The following is a 17655-nucleotide window of genomic DNA, read 5'->3' as shown; positions in this document are numbered from 1 at the left end:
AGGCACAGTGACTAAGAAGTTGGTCACGTCAATACCGGAATATGAAACAAGTACAAACCGGTAACACGGATAACTAGGTATAGTGATCAAGGTGTCGATCACTGGGATACCGTAAAAGTCTCTCCTCGTCTTTTGTAACATATCACGAGGTAAAGGGAATTCTATTCAATAACAAAAGGTTCACTTGATAATGATCTTCGTTGATTTGTGGGAATTATTTTGGGTGTGTAGATCCCGCTAATAATTATTGACTGAAAGATGTTCCGGACATGTCCGCATATTATCTAACCTGCAGGACCACACACACAATGACTAGTAGTAATATGTGGAAGTACTATGAGATATTGGAAGGGTTATGAAAGTGTTTCAGATGATCTTGAAAGTGCTCTTGGAGGTCCTCGGGAGTGTCCCGGTATGTACGGGAAGGTAACGAAAGCTTCTTGAAGGGTCCAAAAATGAAAGAATCACTTCGAGAGCGCCCACCACAAAGAAACCAGTAGAGCATCATCACAACACACCACCTTGGATGTTAGCCATCAAAAACACCAACCGATCACCACCTCGAAACCTCATCACATCATGAACCAATAACTTTTTCGTGCGAGAGGTAGCAAATACCTAATTAATACATATAATGTTTGTATTGAAAAAACATACAATAATTAAGACATAGTTATTAAACCTTTACTTACAAAGTAGGTCATGTACGACGGAACATCACCTACCAATAACTCAACAGTTCTAGAAATCATACACAATTTAGCAATTTCATGAGCGACCCTATTAGCCTCTCTATTAAGTTGCCGCAGAAGACAACCACCCCCTAAGGACCTCTCTCTTTAACATGGCCAACGCCAGAGAGGAGTTCGAGGAGGCCCAGGCGGACGAGCCGGCAGAGCAGTAGGCCCTCCTCGTGTCCTTAGAGACATAGCACGAGGTGGAGGCGAATCGCCGCATCCTTCACTAGCGGAAGGCAAAGATCTACTAGATCTTCGCCGAGTTCGAGGAGGACAAGGACGAGCTGGCCGTGCGCCCGGCCGTCAATGACCACAAGGCCGACGCGTAGTTTAGTAATAGTTCGTAGTAGTAGTTTACGATAGATCATGTCATTGCATGGGTTTATATGAAAATGGTAATAAGAAGACGCATCCTCGGGCGTTTGGCAACTCGTATTAGGTGTGATTGTAGATGCGCTGATCGTGCTCAGGTTCAAGGCACGCCGTGTTTCTCGCGTGCGCGCATGCTCGGTCACGCACAACGGTGGCTCGTGGCCGACGTCCATGTCGGTTCGGTAGAAGAGGTCCGGAGCGCGGAATGAAGACGGTCCCATGGCGTCCGCGACGGCAGGTCCACCGCTGGGCGCATCCCGGTCGATCTCGTCGGCCCCCCTCCCCCGTGATTCCGCCTTGATGCCTGCCAGCGACCCTGCACGGGGAGTTCAAGAACACGCGTCTCCCCGCAGCCGCGTCCGCATCACTGCATCATCATGTGCTTCGACGAAAAGTCGGACGATAGTTCCGTCACGCAGTATGTCATGATGAAACGTAGTAGGTTCGGCTGCATGCGTTACAGTAGCATGTTCAGGTTTGGCCCGTAGTACGTACGTAGACAGCCAATACACCATTAACGTGACGGACCCGTCGAGGCGAAAAGATCTACTACTAGTAATGACCTTGACAGCATTAATGTGGTAGCAGCCATTCGCCACGATGCTCCAACCAGCAACGCTCCAACCTAACCCGCTTGAGACACTACACGTCATCGAAATTACGCACGTTACAAAGATGGCAGACTGGAAGACCGTGAGAAAATGATAGGCAAAAAGAGAAGACCCCTTTCCAATGCTCGTCCGACGGGTAGTAATCTAGTGTTTTTTTTTCAGAAAAATAAAATAGCATGGATAGTCTTGAGCGCTTACTGTATGATGATGTAAATGTCTCAAGCAAGAGAGTGTGAACGGGTAGAGTAGAGACGGTAAAAGATGTGGATGATCTTGTTAGCCACGTAACGAAGGAGACAGACAAGAAGGAAGAAGAGTACATGCAAGAGAGAAGGGAGTCAGTTGGAGATGATGGCGCATCGGCGGCCTCCGGTGAGGAGGTCCGTCCTTGGTTGGAACTGCCGTGGGATGCTATCTACCACGGCAGTTCGAGAGCTCTTGGACCTTCAAGAGCGGGTTCAGGCAGACTTAATTTTTCTTTCAGAATTCCACTTGAATAATTGTAAAGCCGATGAGCTACGTCGGGTCCTTAGTTTTCATTCCATGCTTGTGGTGGAGAGTGATGGTCGGGCCGGGGGCCTTGTCTTGTTTTATTATAGCATAAATAAAGTTGAATTGAACTATATCTCGGCTAATTTTATTGATATTTTGTTTATGAATGAGGAAGTCGTACAGTGGCGTTTCACGGGTTTTCATGGTCACCCGAACTGGGGCGATCGCAATTTATCTTGGGAGGATATTCGTAATTTGTATCATAAGGGTAATCATCCATGGGTGATTCTAGGAGATTTTAATGAGATTTTATATTCCACGGAGAAAGGGGGGGGGGGCAATGCGAGACCGAATGGAATGATGAAGGATTTTCATGACTGTCTAGCAGAATGTGGCTTGGATGATATGGGGTTCATAGGCGACCCTTTACATGGAGGAGAGGTGAGATCTGGGAACGTCTTGACCGTGCAGTATGTAATGTACAATGGGCGCATAAATTTCCTCGGGCGGTTGCGATTAATGAAAACCATGTACATTCTGACCACTGAGCGTTAGTTTTGGATATGGATTGTTTTGACGGTAATATGTTTCGCCCGCTGAATAGGGGTATTAAAAAATTGAAGCCAGATGGCTTAAGAGAAGAAACTATTAGTGAAAATGTCAAGGCATCTTGGGAGAAGGCAAAGTTGGTTGGCATTGGCACGAAGCTCGCAGACAGGACCCGAGCGGTACACGCCAATCTACATTCCTGGGACCGTGAGATCTTGAAGGGACCAAAACAGAGTATTAATAAATTAAAAAAGAGTTAGAGAAATTGAAATGTGGCCCTATGAATATAGATTCCCTTTCTAGGCAGAAAGAAATTGTAGTTCTCATTCAGAATCTGTTGGATGGAGAAGAGATTTTTTGGTTACAAAGAAGTAGAGAAAATTGGTTGATGCACAAAGACCGAATCCTTCTTCCATAATGCAGGCACTGCTAGGAAAAAGAGAAATAATATTAAAAACTTCTCGATGATACCGGGGTCTGGCGACAAGATACGGAATTGAAGGATCATATCGCAGAATATTTTAAAAAGCTTTTTACCTCAGAGATTAAGCAACCTAATCAGGATGTGTTATCGTTGGTAAAGAGGAGAGTATCTACTCAGATGTACAATGCCCTCCTTTCTCCATATACGGCCCATGATGTTCGTAAAGCCTTGTTCAATATTGGCGATTTGAAAGCCCCAGGGCCTGATGGGCTCCATGCTATTTTCTATAAAAGGTTTTGGCCAATGTTAGGAGATGATCTGATCGAGGAGGTTTTGAAAGCAGTAAATACTTGCACTATACCATCTGGTTGGAATGACACTGCGATTGTGATGATACCGAAAGTAAACTCTCCGGAGAAGGTAACCCAGTTTAGACCAATTAGTCTGTGCAATGTGGTGTATAAAATTATTGCAAAAATGATTACCTCTGGCCTAAAGGTGTTCCTACCAGATATTATTAGCCCAACTCAAAGCGCGTTCGTGCCTGGAAGACTTATTACGGTCAACGTATTGGTGGCATACGAATGCTTCCACGCCATCAAGAAAAAGAGAGCAGGCAAAGAAGGATTATGTGTGGTAAAATTGGATATGCATAAAGCTTATGACCGGGTTGAATGGCCTTTTCTCAAGGAGATTATGCTCAAACTTGGATTTCGTGAGGTGTGGGTAAATTTTATTATGGAGTGTCTCTACTGTTGAATATTGTATTCGGTTTAATGCGGAGGAAAGTGAAAGTTTTAAACCTACTAGGGGTCTAAGGCAAGGAGACCCGCTGTCTCCTTACCTGTTCCTATTATGCACGGAGGGTCTCACAATTTTACTAAATAATGCGAAAGAAAATGGGAATATTTCAGGAGTAAAGGTTTGCTGAGATGCTCCATCTGCCACGAACCTTCTTTTTGCTGAAGACTCTTTAATCCTTATGAAAGCAAATTTGCAAAGTGCGGAAACATTAAAATCAGTTCTAGATTTGTATTGCGCAACTTCTGGGTAGATGGTCAGTGTCGACAAATCCAACAACTTTTTTAGCCCAAATACAGGAGTGGACAATAGAGAGCAAATGTGTACAGTTCTCAATATAATGACTGAGGCTTGAATGACAAATATTTAGGACTGCCGGCCAATGTGGGTTTAGGTAAAACAGATTGTTTTCAATACTTAATCTATCGTATTGTTCAAAGAATTAGTGGTTGGAAGGAAAAACTTATGTCGGCTGGAGGAAAGGAGATCTTACTTAAAGCGGTTGTTCAAGCTAATCCCAGCTATGCAATGTCAGTCTTTAAAATTCTTTAAAATTTTTGCAAAGGAATTATTGATGCGATGGCGCATTCCTGGTGGGGAGATGAGGATAACCAAAGGAGGATGCATTGGATGGCTTGGTGGAAAATGTGTGTACCCAAGAACCAAGGAGGAATGATTTTCGGGATTTTCATTCTTTCAATTTGGCTATGCTTGCTAAATAGGCTTGGCATCTTATCGAGAATCCGGATTCTCTATGTGCTACTATTTTGAGAGTCAAATACTATCCTGACGGTGACTTGTTGAACACTGACCTGAAGAAGGGTTCTTCCTTCACCTGACAAAGTATTATGGCGGGTGTGAGTTCCCTGAAGCGTGGTCATATTTGGCGAGTGGGAAATAGGCAGAATATTGACATTTGGGAGGACGCATGGATTTCAAATTGTGCAAACCGTAAAATTGTTACCCCTAAGGGATGCCAGTTATACAGAAGGTAGCAGATTTGATTGATCCAATTCTAAATAGTTGGGATGAAGATCTACTCAAACAGACTCTATGGCCTATTGATGTTCAGCGAGCGCTTGCGATCCCGATATCGCAACATGATATGCCAGATTTCTTAGCTTGGAATTTCACAAAAATGGGATCTTTGCGGTTCGGTCTGCTTATTTTGTGGAATGGGACCACCAATATGGGAACAAGTTACGACATACCAATGGGATAGGACATACCACGGTCAATCCTATTTGGGGGAGGATTTTGAAACTTGCTTCTCCAGCAAAGGTTAAAATATTTATTTGGTGTACACTTCACGACACTCTTCCGTGTCGTGTTAAGCTAGCTAATAGACATGTGAAAGTCTCGCCTGAGTGTCCTGCCTGCTCATCTAGGCCAGAAGACACTGTTGTTTCTATGTGACAGAGCAAAAGAAGTCTGGAAAAGACTAGGGATGGACGATATTATCAACAGAGCTTGTAAAATAGACTATGCGGGTGAGGCAGTCTTGGAATATCTACTTTCATTACCAGATCAGAAACTATGTATTATGGGCACTCGAAATTTGTGTGACATGATTTCCATATTGGCCTGGTATTTGTGGTGGGGAAGGTGGCAAATTGGTGCACAATGAGACTACTCAGAATGCACAACAGATATCCACGGGGATACGCGCTCTCACTGCCAATTTTGTTAATGCCTCCTCACCAAAAGCTTCCATGAAAAGAGGAGGATGGTCTAGCCCCCGACGAGATTTGTTAAACTTAACGTTGATGCTTCTTTTCACCACGACCTTCTCAGGGGTACGATCGAGGCGGTCTTAAGAGATGACAAAGGTAGGTTCATCAATGGGGAAATGGTAAGATTGACTGGTGTGCAGATGTGTTGATGGTTGAAGCTTTGGCGTTAAAATTCGGCTTATCGCTTGCGCAAAGGACGGGTTGTAATCGCATAATTATTAACTCGGATACTATGAAGGTGATCGAGACCATGAACGAAGGAGGACGATCGTCGGGGGCATCAGCTGTAATTTTTTATGATTGTTTTCACTTAGCTTGCGATTTTCCTATTTCTAGATTCGAGCATTGTAATAGAGAAGCAAATAAAGTTGCTCATGAACTTGCCAAGTTGGCTAGATTTTCCTTCATTTCCGGTTGGCTCGAGGAACCACATAATGCAATTGTACCAATCCTCATAAACGATGTAATGATTATTTCTAATGAATAAAGCTCGAACTTTCTTTCAAAAAAATAGATGGCAGACTGGGAGTGCCCGCGATCCACCAAAGATCCACTACTAGGGAAATGCTTATACACAGGGCCTATCTTGTTTTATACTATTTTACCTAAGAGAAGGTAGTAGGTCCTAGCTAATACTCATGATCATGTGCTAAGAACAACTAAATAGGATTGGTTAGATGACTATGATGATGATGTGGCATCGAGTAGAAGTTGTACGATTGATGATGATGAGTAGGACTTGTTATTATGATACCAATGATGAGTTATTTATTATTATGATCGATGATGCATGATGCTAAGTTGTTATATGAGCATGATGAGTTATTATATATATCAGTAGGTGAAATGAACATGGAATAGATTCAAGTGGAGGCAGCATGTGGTGCACGATCTAGTTTGGATTAGTAGTATTTTCGATGTGCACCACATGCTGCCTCCACTTGAATCTACTCCACGTTTATTTCACCCACTGTTATATATAATAAGTAATCATGGTTCATAAAATCATATGATGAAAGTACTATATATAAAACCACAATGAAAATAAGCTATATTTTCAAAAATACAAGAAAAGTTAGCAGCAGCGCTTTTCTAAAGAAACGCTACTACTACTTTCTATTATCTGTAGCGCTTTCCCAAAACAAGCGCTACTGCTAACTTGGTATAGCAGTAGCGCTGGCATTCCAGCGCTACTGCTAACAGTTAGTTGTAGTGCCTTAGTGGTAGTGCTTGTTCAAGCACTACTGCTAGCTACAAAACAAGCGCTACTACTAGGGTTTTTCCTAGTAGTGATTGGTGCTCAATTGCTACGAGACAAATACTTGCACATTGTCATGCGGTGAAAATATATATTTCGGGACATTAATGTGGAAGCGTTTTTAATGGCTAGATCTACTATAAAGGTTCACAAGAAGTATAAAGCACAACAAATGTTAAAAAATTACATCAAGGTCTCTGGACCACCGAAGTACCATTGACATCGCTAAATGGGTCATCGAAGGCGCAGTTAGGGAAACTATTGCTCTACATGTTTCATATTTCTTGTATTCCTCATTTCCTAGTGAGACAACTTGAGGTCTAGCTCCCTCACTATCGGTGCTTACAATCGGTACTCGCCTATTTACTCGATCACTGCTAAATCATCACTTTCTTCCTTGCCGAACCTTATGAGAGATGCGGTAAAAATAAATTGAGTGTTTGTTTCCTTGTTTATGTCAAACTAAGTACTCCCTCCGTCCGGAAATATTTGTCATCAAAATGAATAAAACGGGATGTATCTAGATGTATTTTAGTTCTAGATGCATCCTTTTTTGTCCATTTTGATGACAAGTATTTTCGGACGGAGGGAGTACGTACTTACACACAACATAGAATCTGAATGCTAAGAAAAGAACTACAACCCTGATTGCTCTCGGCCCGCTACTCCAAGCGGCGGGCTTGCCACACACCAGAGCCTTGTCGATGTCCAGCCTCTGGCGTCATGAAGACATCCCTTGAGACAAACTCAATGCAGGACGACATCCTAGCGCCCACTCTGCACCGCCTCCTCATGGACGCACGGATGGGTGTAGTGTCTATGATCCAAGAAGGGCAAGGAAAGGCAGTGGTGTGGTGTCGCCTGTGACGATAACCTCACAGTGTGGCTCCTTGCGGTGCATCCGCCTAAGACAACGGTGATGGTCAATGACCGGAATGGTCGGCGCTCCACGCATTGGCGCCCTGCGATGAATAACTTGACACAATGTCCTCCCGCCCGGGGACAATGACACTTTTCCCTCGAGGAAATAGGTAACCGCACAAAAAAGGATCTTATTGTTTTGGATATTATATATTGTAATCCTCTAACTATGACATATGCACGTATTGGTCCAGTTGACTGACACTCAAGACATCAGGCTTGCTAGACTTTCCAGTTTGGCCTCTGAATTCCATGATATTCATAAATAAGTTGTTGTTCTTAAACAATCACACAAGCCCTCTGGTTATTTTCCCACACTCTTTATCCTAAGTTTGAGTGAGGAACAAAATAGTGATTTTTTTGATAAAGGACTTCTCATTGAATAGATATATCGAGGTGATACAATTGTATTGAAAGAAAGCCCGGCCTCTGCATAGCTAGATGCGCACAGTCAAAAAGTCCAGAGCACCCTAAAAATAAAATAATTCGATACAATGCCAAGCAATAAATCGTGTCCAGCCTAAGGAGCGGTAGATCCTATCCGTATATCACACTGCCATCCATGGGGGTAGAAAACCTCCCTGGCCGTACGCTCCAGCCGTGTAGACGCCATCATAAAAAGGTCCCTATCCTCCGGCTTCTGCAGGATAGACCACGTACAGAGCCATCATGTACAAATATGAATAACCTGCATAGGAGATGAGACACATTTATTGTTAAAAACTACATCATTCCTGGTAAGCCACATTGCCCAGCATAAGGCCGCCGCTCCCACAAGAATATGTGCAGAAAATTGTTTATCAATACCCTGCAACCAGTTGCCGAACATATTCCGTACACTACGTGGTGGGTATAAATTCGAAGCTACTTAAACCATGGTCCAAACTGCCCGAGCGAACTTGCACTCAAAAAATATAAGTGTTTGATAGACTCGTCATGTTGGCAAAAGACACATGTCTTGGAATCGTGTCAGTTTTGTCGTGCCAGATTATCTCTAGTTAGGATGACTCCTTTGTTTAGAAACCAGAGGAAAATCTTCACTCTTAGAGGAATTTTTAGCTTCCACAATTTCGATTTTGTGGTGAACTAGTAGATGGGCATGTGCCAAAAGTAAGGGTGATATTGAGTGGAGTGAAATATTGGGTTGTTTTGTGTGGAGGAAATATAAATTATTGTTGAATTAAATATATGCATAGATGATCTCAACAGCTATTGAATACCAAATAGAATGATGGTGAGTGGAAAAATGTGACAACACACGCTATTAGTGTGCATAAACATGATGACACAATATTGGTTGAGCCGGTGGCAAAAGCCAAAAGGCACATAAATGAAAGGAATAAAACAAAGAGGTGGATGATGGTCGGAAGAGATTATGAGGTAAGAACCTCCATCCGATATCTCGAGATGGTTTTTTCCCATTCTGCAACAACACACATGGGTATTTAGCTAGTTATTATTTGTTGAGGAAAATAGTAAACTTCACCTAGGGGGTCTCACCCTGTCCTACATAGCACATGGTTAAAAGTAAAGTCATGTCAAATAAACTAAGGTCCAACCAATAGACATGGTCAACACAAACCGGGAGTGGCTCAGATGGTTAGGTTCCTTGTGGTGAAACCAACCCACCAGGATTCAAGCCCTAGACTTGACATTGGTACTCGCATTTTTCTGTATTCATTTAAGCCTTTCCGGCGATGTTCGCTCACTGGGATAAGAGATACCATCGGCGTCTGTGGTGACTTCCTCAATCTCATGTTAAAAAAATAGACATGGCCAACAAGTCAAAGAAAAATAATATAAAACGACGTAAGCCCATGAAGGACGAAACCTAATTCAACAGCATGTTTATCGTTGCAAGATTATGACACCCTTAGTGCTATCGTGTCATGTCTCCATGACTAGTCAACCCTAATTAAGCTCACTCAAACCAATACTTAATAAATGGGTTTGTCGTAAACGGTTTGCCAAAACGAGAGAGAAACCATCCAGTTTAATAAATTGAATTATGCATGATTGTAGAAAGTTTTTGAGGTATTTTAAAATGTGATAACATCTTAACAAGTTACTTCCGGACCAAAATTTAAATTGAGCCGGTGTATTATAGAGAAGAGAGAAGGTGGTGATGTGGATAAAGCTGGTTCTATTGATGTCAAAGTCGGGTTGAAAACTAGTGAAAAAAGATAGATATGCAGTATTATTCTCAATGGAACATTCGTTCATTAATATCGCCCAGATCACCATCATATATTACTTTATTTGTCGATGCAGAAAAATACTTCATTTGTTGATTAAATTGACCAAAACATGTGTATTATTCTAGCGGCACTAGAAAGGAAAACTATCTGGTTGTTAACAAGAGACACCTCATCATTATGACTCGCTGCCTAACAGTGCAGAATATTCAAGGAAGCATCCCCACAACTTTAGACCTATATAAAGCGCTGGTATACACAACACGAAAAGCACACAGAGAGAATATACATGGCAGCGTCACCACTGCCGAGATGGGCTCCGACGCCGAGCCCTACCAAGCCACTCCGGTCGACGACGTCGAGCACCGCCATGGTTTCATGGCGTGGCTGGTCGGCGTGGCCGTCAAGCCCCATCTTCTTCCCACGTTGTCTCTCTGACTCCGACCCATCGAAGGCTTCGCCGCCGGCCAGTGGGGTGGTGGACAATGTAGAGGCCGGTACTACGGAGGTATTTCTGACGTGGAAAGACCTCTCAGTGACGGCCATGAACGGGAGAAAGGGCCGTGCTGTGATCCTTGATAAGCTTAGCGGGTACGCGCGCCCTGGAGAAGTGCTGGCTCTCATGGGTCCTTCGGGCTGTGGCAAAACTACTCTACTTGATACCTTAGCTGGTATGGCTTTCTCTACCCTACGAAATAAGCTGGTAACTTGACATGTTCATCTTCGGTAAATTTAAACTCGACTTTTTGCTCAAAAGAAAACTTTACTTTCTTCAATACTGTCTAGAAATGCATAAATTTATTATCTCCGAGTGAGTACATCAGTGGCGATACTGTATCTGCCCTTCCATTATTGAGAAAAGGACTCAATTCACAATTGAAGTATACTCCCTCCATTCCCAAATATTTGTCTTTCTAGGCATTTTAAATGGACACAACATACAAATGCATGTAGACATATTTTAGAGTGTGGATTCACTCATTTTGCTATGTATGTACTCCCTCCGTCCGGAAATACTTGTCGGAGGAATGGATGTATCTAGACGTATTTTAGTTTTTAATACATCCATTTTTATTCATTTCTCCGACGAGTAATTCCGGGCGGAGGGAGTAGTCATTTGTTGAAATCTCTAAAAAGACAAATATTTAGGAACGGAGAGAGTACTTGCTAGGGAAATGAAAAAGGAAACTTTTGAAAGTAATGCTTGTATTATCTTCCAGTCTCTGCATATAGATGATACTAGATAACCATAATTTAAAGTACCCGGGAAAAATTACATATGATAGGAGATATGTTGGTTATCTGCTAATTTGTTGCAGTCATGGTCTTGGGGTATATATACTCTTGCAGTTTGTGATATTACTTAGAAAACATGTCTGGATACCAAGACGATAAAATAAATACATTAAAAGATTATTTAACCTTCAGTTCTTAATCTAAAGTTTGCGCACAAGTTCGGGTATACTCTCCTTATTTACACTTATGAATATGGTCATAACATGTATGCTTAATCAGGACGACTTGGACCCAATATGAAAGAGAGTGGAGACATCATGATAAACGGTTGCCGGCAGAAGATTGCATCCAGAACCTCCGTAAGTTGCCCATGCTCATACGGCGCTCTCAATCAATGGCTAGCTATTACTCCCTCTGTTCGGAATTACTTGTCGCGAAAATGGATGTATCTAAAATACGTCTAGATACATCCATTTTCGCGACAAGTAATTCCGAACAGAGGAAGTAAAACTGAACCAAATCACAGCCCTCTCACGACTTGCACGTTTTTGGCCGTCCGTTCACATGATATGGCCGATCTCAAGTGACATGACGGATGGCTATTAAAGGTTGTCGTACTAAAATCTACCAGAAAATGTCATCGTGTAGCAATGCTCCTGTACAATATTGATAGAGATGTAATTAAGCCTCGACGTTTGCGTGTAACTACCTAATAATAAGTTCCGACCGATCGCTTGCATGCACTAAAGGCATATGTGACCCAAGAAGACGTGCTGATGGTGACGTTGACGGTGGCGGAGGCGGTCCACTACTCGGCGGAGCTTCAGCTGCCGGACTCCTTGACGCCGGCTGAGAAGCGCTCGTGGGCCGACGACGTTATCAAGCAGATGGGGCTTGCTGCCGTGGCCGGAACCCGGATCGGTGGGCGCGTTTCCAAGGGCATCAGCGGTGGCCAGCGGAAGCGAGTGAGCATCTGCATTGAGCTGCTGGCGTCGCCGGCGCTCATCTTCCTCGACGAGCCGACCAGTGGGCTTGACAGCGCCGCGTCGTACCACGTCATGAGCCGCATCGCCGGGATCGCCAAAAGGAACGGGACCACGGTCGTCGCAGCCATCCACCAGCCAAGCACAGAGGTGTTCGAGCTCTTCCATGGCCTCTGCCTGCTGGCCAACGGGAAGACGGTTTATTTCGGGCCAGCTTCCAAAGCAATGGAGGTACGTATACGTTTTAGTGCTAGTATTACTTAGAAAAACATCTCGGCTAACTTTTATGAAGGGTTCATATCTAGTGCAATATTTTTGGCCTGAACTGCAACACAACCAATGTTCTGAAATGTGCCAACTGAGCGATGGGCACATGGGCCACTGTTTATATATGCACATGCGTCACTGTTTTAGAAAGTTCGAAGATGCATTTCAACCTTTTGATATTGTCTAATAAATACGTATCAAAAGTTCCATGGGCTACTTGAAAAGTTTGGTACTCTATCTTTGTTCTGTTAAATACATAGTTCTTTTTTTTGGAAATGGAGGCATGTCCCGGCCTAAATACATAGTTCTTACGACAGTTCCATAATGTCGATAAAAATGTGCAAACTCTCACTCCAATATGCGCCTTTAAATTAGGAAAAACCCCACCTAGTCAGTTTCATGAATAAATTCGCTACGCTAGTAGGTCCAGGCAGGTTGAAGGCTACATGGATCGTGAACCAAAGAAGGGCGGCAAACGAACATGAAATAAAAAAGATGGTGATTTATTTACCCTTGATCATATAAACAACATTTTTCACTCCCTTGTCACTTATGTTTGCCAAATTATCCTTAGGATTCCCCCTCGATGAACAAACCATGGGAATTTATCCATCTTGAGCGGAACCTTAGTTTTCGAGATGCCATGCCTAGTATTTATGTGACCCTAGTACATAGATTTAACAGAGAATACCCGACAGGAATGCAACCGTCCTCAGAACGAATAACATTCATTAGTTAAGTTGATCCGACATACTAAATCGAGCCCTGATATCCACTTATCCTCGATCAAAGCACGTCGAAACTGAATGTTCAACAGATTTGCCCTAATACTATATTAACAGAAACTTCTTTCCATTGCAACATATTGTAGAAGGTCAGGTACGGTAAAGCCAATGGTCTATCCCTACCTAGGGAACATGTAGTATGACTATCACCAACTTAAAAACCACCTACACTGAACAACAAAGACTTTACTCTCATCAAGCCCTTCCAAAAGGGCGAGTTTGCCAGTTGTGCTGGTACCAATCTTTAAGTGGAGGTATTTAGTGCATAGTAACACTAGCCATACATCCTCCTCTTCTATAAGAAGTTTATGTAGCCATTTTTAAGAAAACATTTGTTCTTAATTTGTAAATCTTCAAGTACTAGTCCCCCGGTCTTTTGTCCAACATAGAATATCTGACTCCACCAAGTGGTAACTTCTTGTGTTTGCCGAAGTGCCAGAAGAATCTAGACCGGTAACAATTTAGTATTTTCCAAACCCCTTGTGGTACTTCAAGGAATGAGACCATGAAAACTGGTAGGATGGTTAGTAGAGTGTTGATGGATAAGATTTCCTCCATAGGACATAAGTTTTCCTTTCCAACAACCAAGTTTGTTTTCAAACCGGTCTTCAATACACTTCCACTCTTTATTTATATGCTTTTGAAAGTGAATGGTTATCCCAAGAAACCAAAATGGGAGCTTTCCCACCTCACGTGCATTTTTTTTTGCTTAGAGTGATGATCTTCCGCTTTGGTACGCCCAAAGGAGAAGAGTTCACCCTTGTCAAAGTTCATTTTTAGCCCCGACAATTGCTCAAAATACATAGTATCAATTTCATATCTACTGCACTTCCCAAATTGTGTAACATAAATATGATAGGGTCATATGAATACGGGAGAATAGAAACACCACCACCAACTAAATGTGGGATGATCCCACCCACCCGACAATCCTCCTTAGCCCTCACTTTAAGAACCGCCAGCACATGACTTTGATATGAAGAGAATTGGCGACATAGTGTCCCCTTTCCTACCCTTCTAGGTTTGAATTTAATCACTGATGTCATCATTAACTTTCACTCCAAGGCTACCACTCTATAGTAATGCTTCCACCCGGTGCCTCTAGCTCGGATCAAAATCCTCCATACACCAAGCTTTTTGTAAGAAATGCCATTTGACTTTATTATAGGCTTTCTCAAAATCGAGTATAAAGGTAATTTCATTGAGATTTTAGTATGTACAATGGAAATTTTGTCGTGTTTCCGATTACGCTTGCGAGGGACCATACCATTGATCTATGTAGCTTCCCGATTCCTCGATGTCCTTAGGCGTCAGGTCCTCACAATATGCTGAATGGCATGTATAGACCAACCACTAGGATCGTTATCCTTAGCGGGTATGACATCCCACCATGCTCATTATGTGCAGGATTCCAAAACATGTAAAACCTGCTCATGCAAGTCTTACAAATCACACATCTTTCTCAATTTTAGAGATTCTTGGAATTATTAAAAAAAATTGGTAGAACATTCACTGTGTTTACGAGGTAGAAAATCATTTGACGTCAGCGGCATCAAAGTTCTAAATATTTCTAAACTTTGCATCTTAAGGACTTTTTACATAAAGTATGTTGACTAATGTAAACACTAATTTTGTGTAACCATTACATTTTTTCCTAAACAAAATGTATTTGTTATTGTAAGCTATTTATTTTTGTCATGAAAATTAATATCTAGATTGTGTACAAAAACACCAATGCTCATTTGGATAACTTGTAGTTCTTCGATGCTAATGGCTTCCCATGCCCATTGAGGATGAATCCTTCGGATCACTTCTTAAGGATGATAAACATAGACTTTGAGGTAAGAAATAGATCTCTTGAGGTTTTTTATACTTTGGAAAATTTAACTCCAACAAAATTCAAAGGCATATACATCATCTTTTCATAGGATTTTGAAGAAGAATCTACTGTTAATGTGCCGCATGCTGCGAAAGTAATCCAGACTTTGGTTGGTTCTTCTGGGTCTGTTGCTATCTTAGACACTGAAATAGAAGCAAGGCAAACAAATCAGGTATCTTCTTTATCTAGACTAAGATGATGCATCAGGTTAAGCTTGAAGATGTCTACTCATATGCTTCATGTTTCTATGGTTTATGATTCTGCAGGGAGAATATGTAGTTCAACAAAGGCAAGCTACATTCTTGACCAAATCAGTTGTCCTAACCAAAAGATCAATGATAAACATGCATAGAGACATAGGCTATTATTGGTTGCGCTTTGGTATCTACATCGCCCTTTTTCTAACCATTGGGACAATTTTCTTCAATGTTGGTCACAATTATTCATCAATCCAAGTAAGTCGCTGATTTCTAATCTATACGATGAAGCAACAAAAACAACAACTAGTAACAAAATACCACTGTATATTTCTTGACCCTTTAAGGCACGAGCGTCCATGCTTATGTACACATCCACCTTCATGACAATGATGGCAATCGGAGCTTTTCCATCATTTGTCGAGGATATGAAGGTGGGGAACATTATCCTTTATTACACAAATCTAATTTGTTTTTTTGATTTTGTGTTACATGATTTTTTGTAAAATGTAGGTATTTGAGAAAGAAAGGCGGAGTGGACACTACGGGGTCACCGAATTTGTCATAGCCAACACACTTTCATCAACTGTATACTTGGGACTCATCTGTGTACTACCTGCTATAATTGCTTATTACCTAACTGGGCTTCAAAGAGGAATAGGACACTTCTTCTTCTTTGTTGTAACACTATGGGCTTGCACAATGTTGGTTGAAGGTTTGATGATGATTGTCGCAGCCATTGTACCTGATTTTCTCCTGGGCATAATCACAGGATCTGGAGTACAAGGGTTACTAATGCTAAACGCCGGTTTCTTCAGGCTTCCAAATGACCTCCCAAAACCAATATGGAAGTACCCAACTTACTACATATCCTACCACAAATATACAACTCAAGGACTATACAAAAATGAATTCTTGGGCTTGGTGTTCCCAAATTTAGCTGGTGTCGATGGAGTCATCACTGGTCAATATATCCTGAAGAACAACTTTCAAGTGGAGTTAGGCTACTCGAAGTGGGTTGATCTTGCGATATTACTTGGAATGGTCATTATCTATAGGGTGATTTTCCTAGTTATTATAAAGGCTTCCGATGTGGCAAAACCCATGATAAAATCCTTCCTAGTAAAAGTGTAACTATTACTGTGTGTATGTAGTTTAGTTTTATATAAGGTAACAAGACATGTTTTATTTGTATCATATATGTATGTAGTTTGCATAGATAAAAGCATAGATAATTGAGACAGTTGTATTCCTTATATGTTTATTTTCTGCTGACTAAATTGCCACTGTATTCATTAGTCGAGGGTATTTCCCAAGGTAGCTAGCAACAATATGGTAGTCAAACGCAAATTTTTCTAGGAGTGGCACATTTTCGAAGTCATAGAAGCTACCCGCACATGGCTTTTTTTTTTTTGAGACAAACCCGCACATGGCCTGCATACAGTGGTACAGAACCAGTAATACTAAACCCACAAAAAAATATCGGTAATACTACTATGTTCCTGGCCCAACTGGCCCAACTGCAGGAGGCCTAAGTGCACATTTTGTGGGGAGCGCCCATGTAGCCATGCTGTTGGGTCGGCCCAACAAGCACGCTCGCTCTGTCTCGATTCCTTGGGCGCGACTATTTGTCGCGTTACGCGAGTCACGAGCATTCCATCGCTGAAGGAATCTCCTGACTAGGCCACAGACAGCAGGCCCAGCCGTGCGGGAGCCCCAACCTGTTTTTTTTCTTTCTGTTTTCTGTTTTCATTTTTTCTTATTTTGTAATTTTTCTTTATACTTTAATGTATTCTACATATATACTTATATATTACAAAAAAACTCTTTAAAATCACATTTGAAAAAATGTTAAATAAGTATTAAAAATGTTGAACAAGTATTTGAAAAATGTTGAATAAATATTAGAAATGTTTGAACAAGTATCTGAAAAATGTTGAATAGGTATTAAAAATTGTTGAACAAGTATATGAAAAATGTTGAACAAGTATTTACAAAATTTTGAACAAGAACTTGAAAAATGTTGAACAACTATTTGAAAATTCTGAATAAATATTAAAAATGTTGAGCAATTATTTAAAAACTTGTATAGGTATTAAAAAATGTTGAACGAGTATTTAAAAATGTTGAATAAGTATTAAAAATGTTGAAAAAGTATTTTCAAAAATGTTGACTAGCTATTAAAATGTTTAACAAGTATATGAAAGATGTTGAA

At 41.5% G+C, this 17655-nt stretch overlaps 1 protein-coding gene across 1 annotated transcript; it reads left to right on the top strand.

The window, feature by feature from the left end:
* The first annotated feature begins 10377 nt into the window (after positions 1 to 10377).
* Positions 10378 to 16698, top strand: LOC123043720 (ABC transporter G family member 1). The gene is made up of 8 exons (XM_044466258.1): positions 10378 to 10764; positions 11609 to 11688; positions 12079 to 12543; positions 15122 to 15205; positions 15293 to 15415; positions 15510 to 15698; positions 15788 to 15874; positions 15954 to 16698. The coding sequence occupies exons 1-8, from the start codon at positions 10383 to 10385 to the stop codon at positions 16572 to 16574; spliced, it is 2031 nt and encodes a 676-aa protein (XP_044322193.1). The 5' UTR covers positions 10378 to 10382; the 3' UTR covers positions 16575 to 16698.
* Positions 16699 to 17655: the final 957 nt, after the last annotated feature.

This window comes from Triticum aestivum, chromosome 2B (assembly GCF_018294505.1).
Source record: "Triticum aestivum cultivar Chinese Spring chromosome 2B, IWGSC CS RefSeq v2.1, whole genome shotgun sequence".
NCBI classification, from domain to species: domain Eukaryota; kingdom Viridiplantae; phylum Streptophyta; class Magnoliopsida; order Poales; family Poaceae; genus Triticum; species Triticum aestivum.
This window is presented reverse-complemented; position numbering and strand designations above follow the sequence as displayed.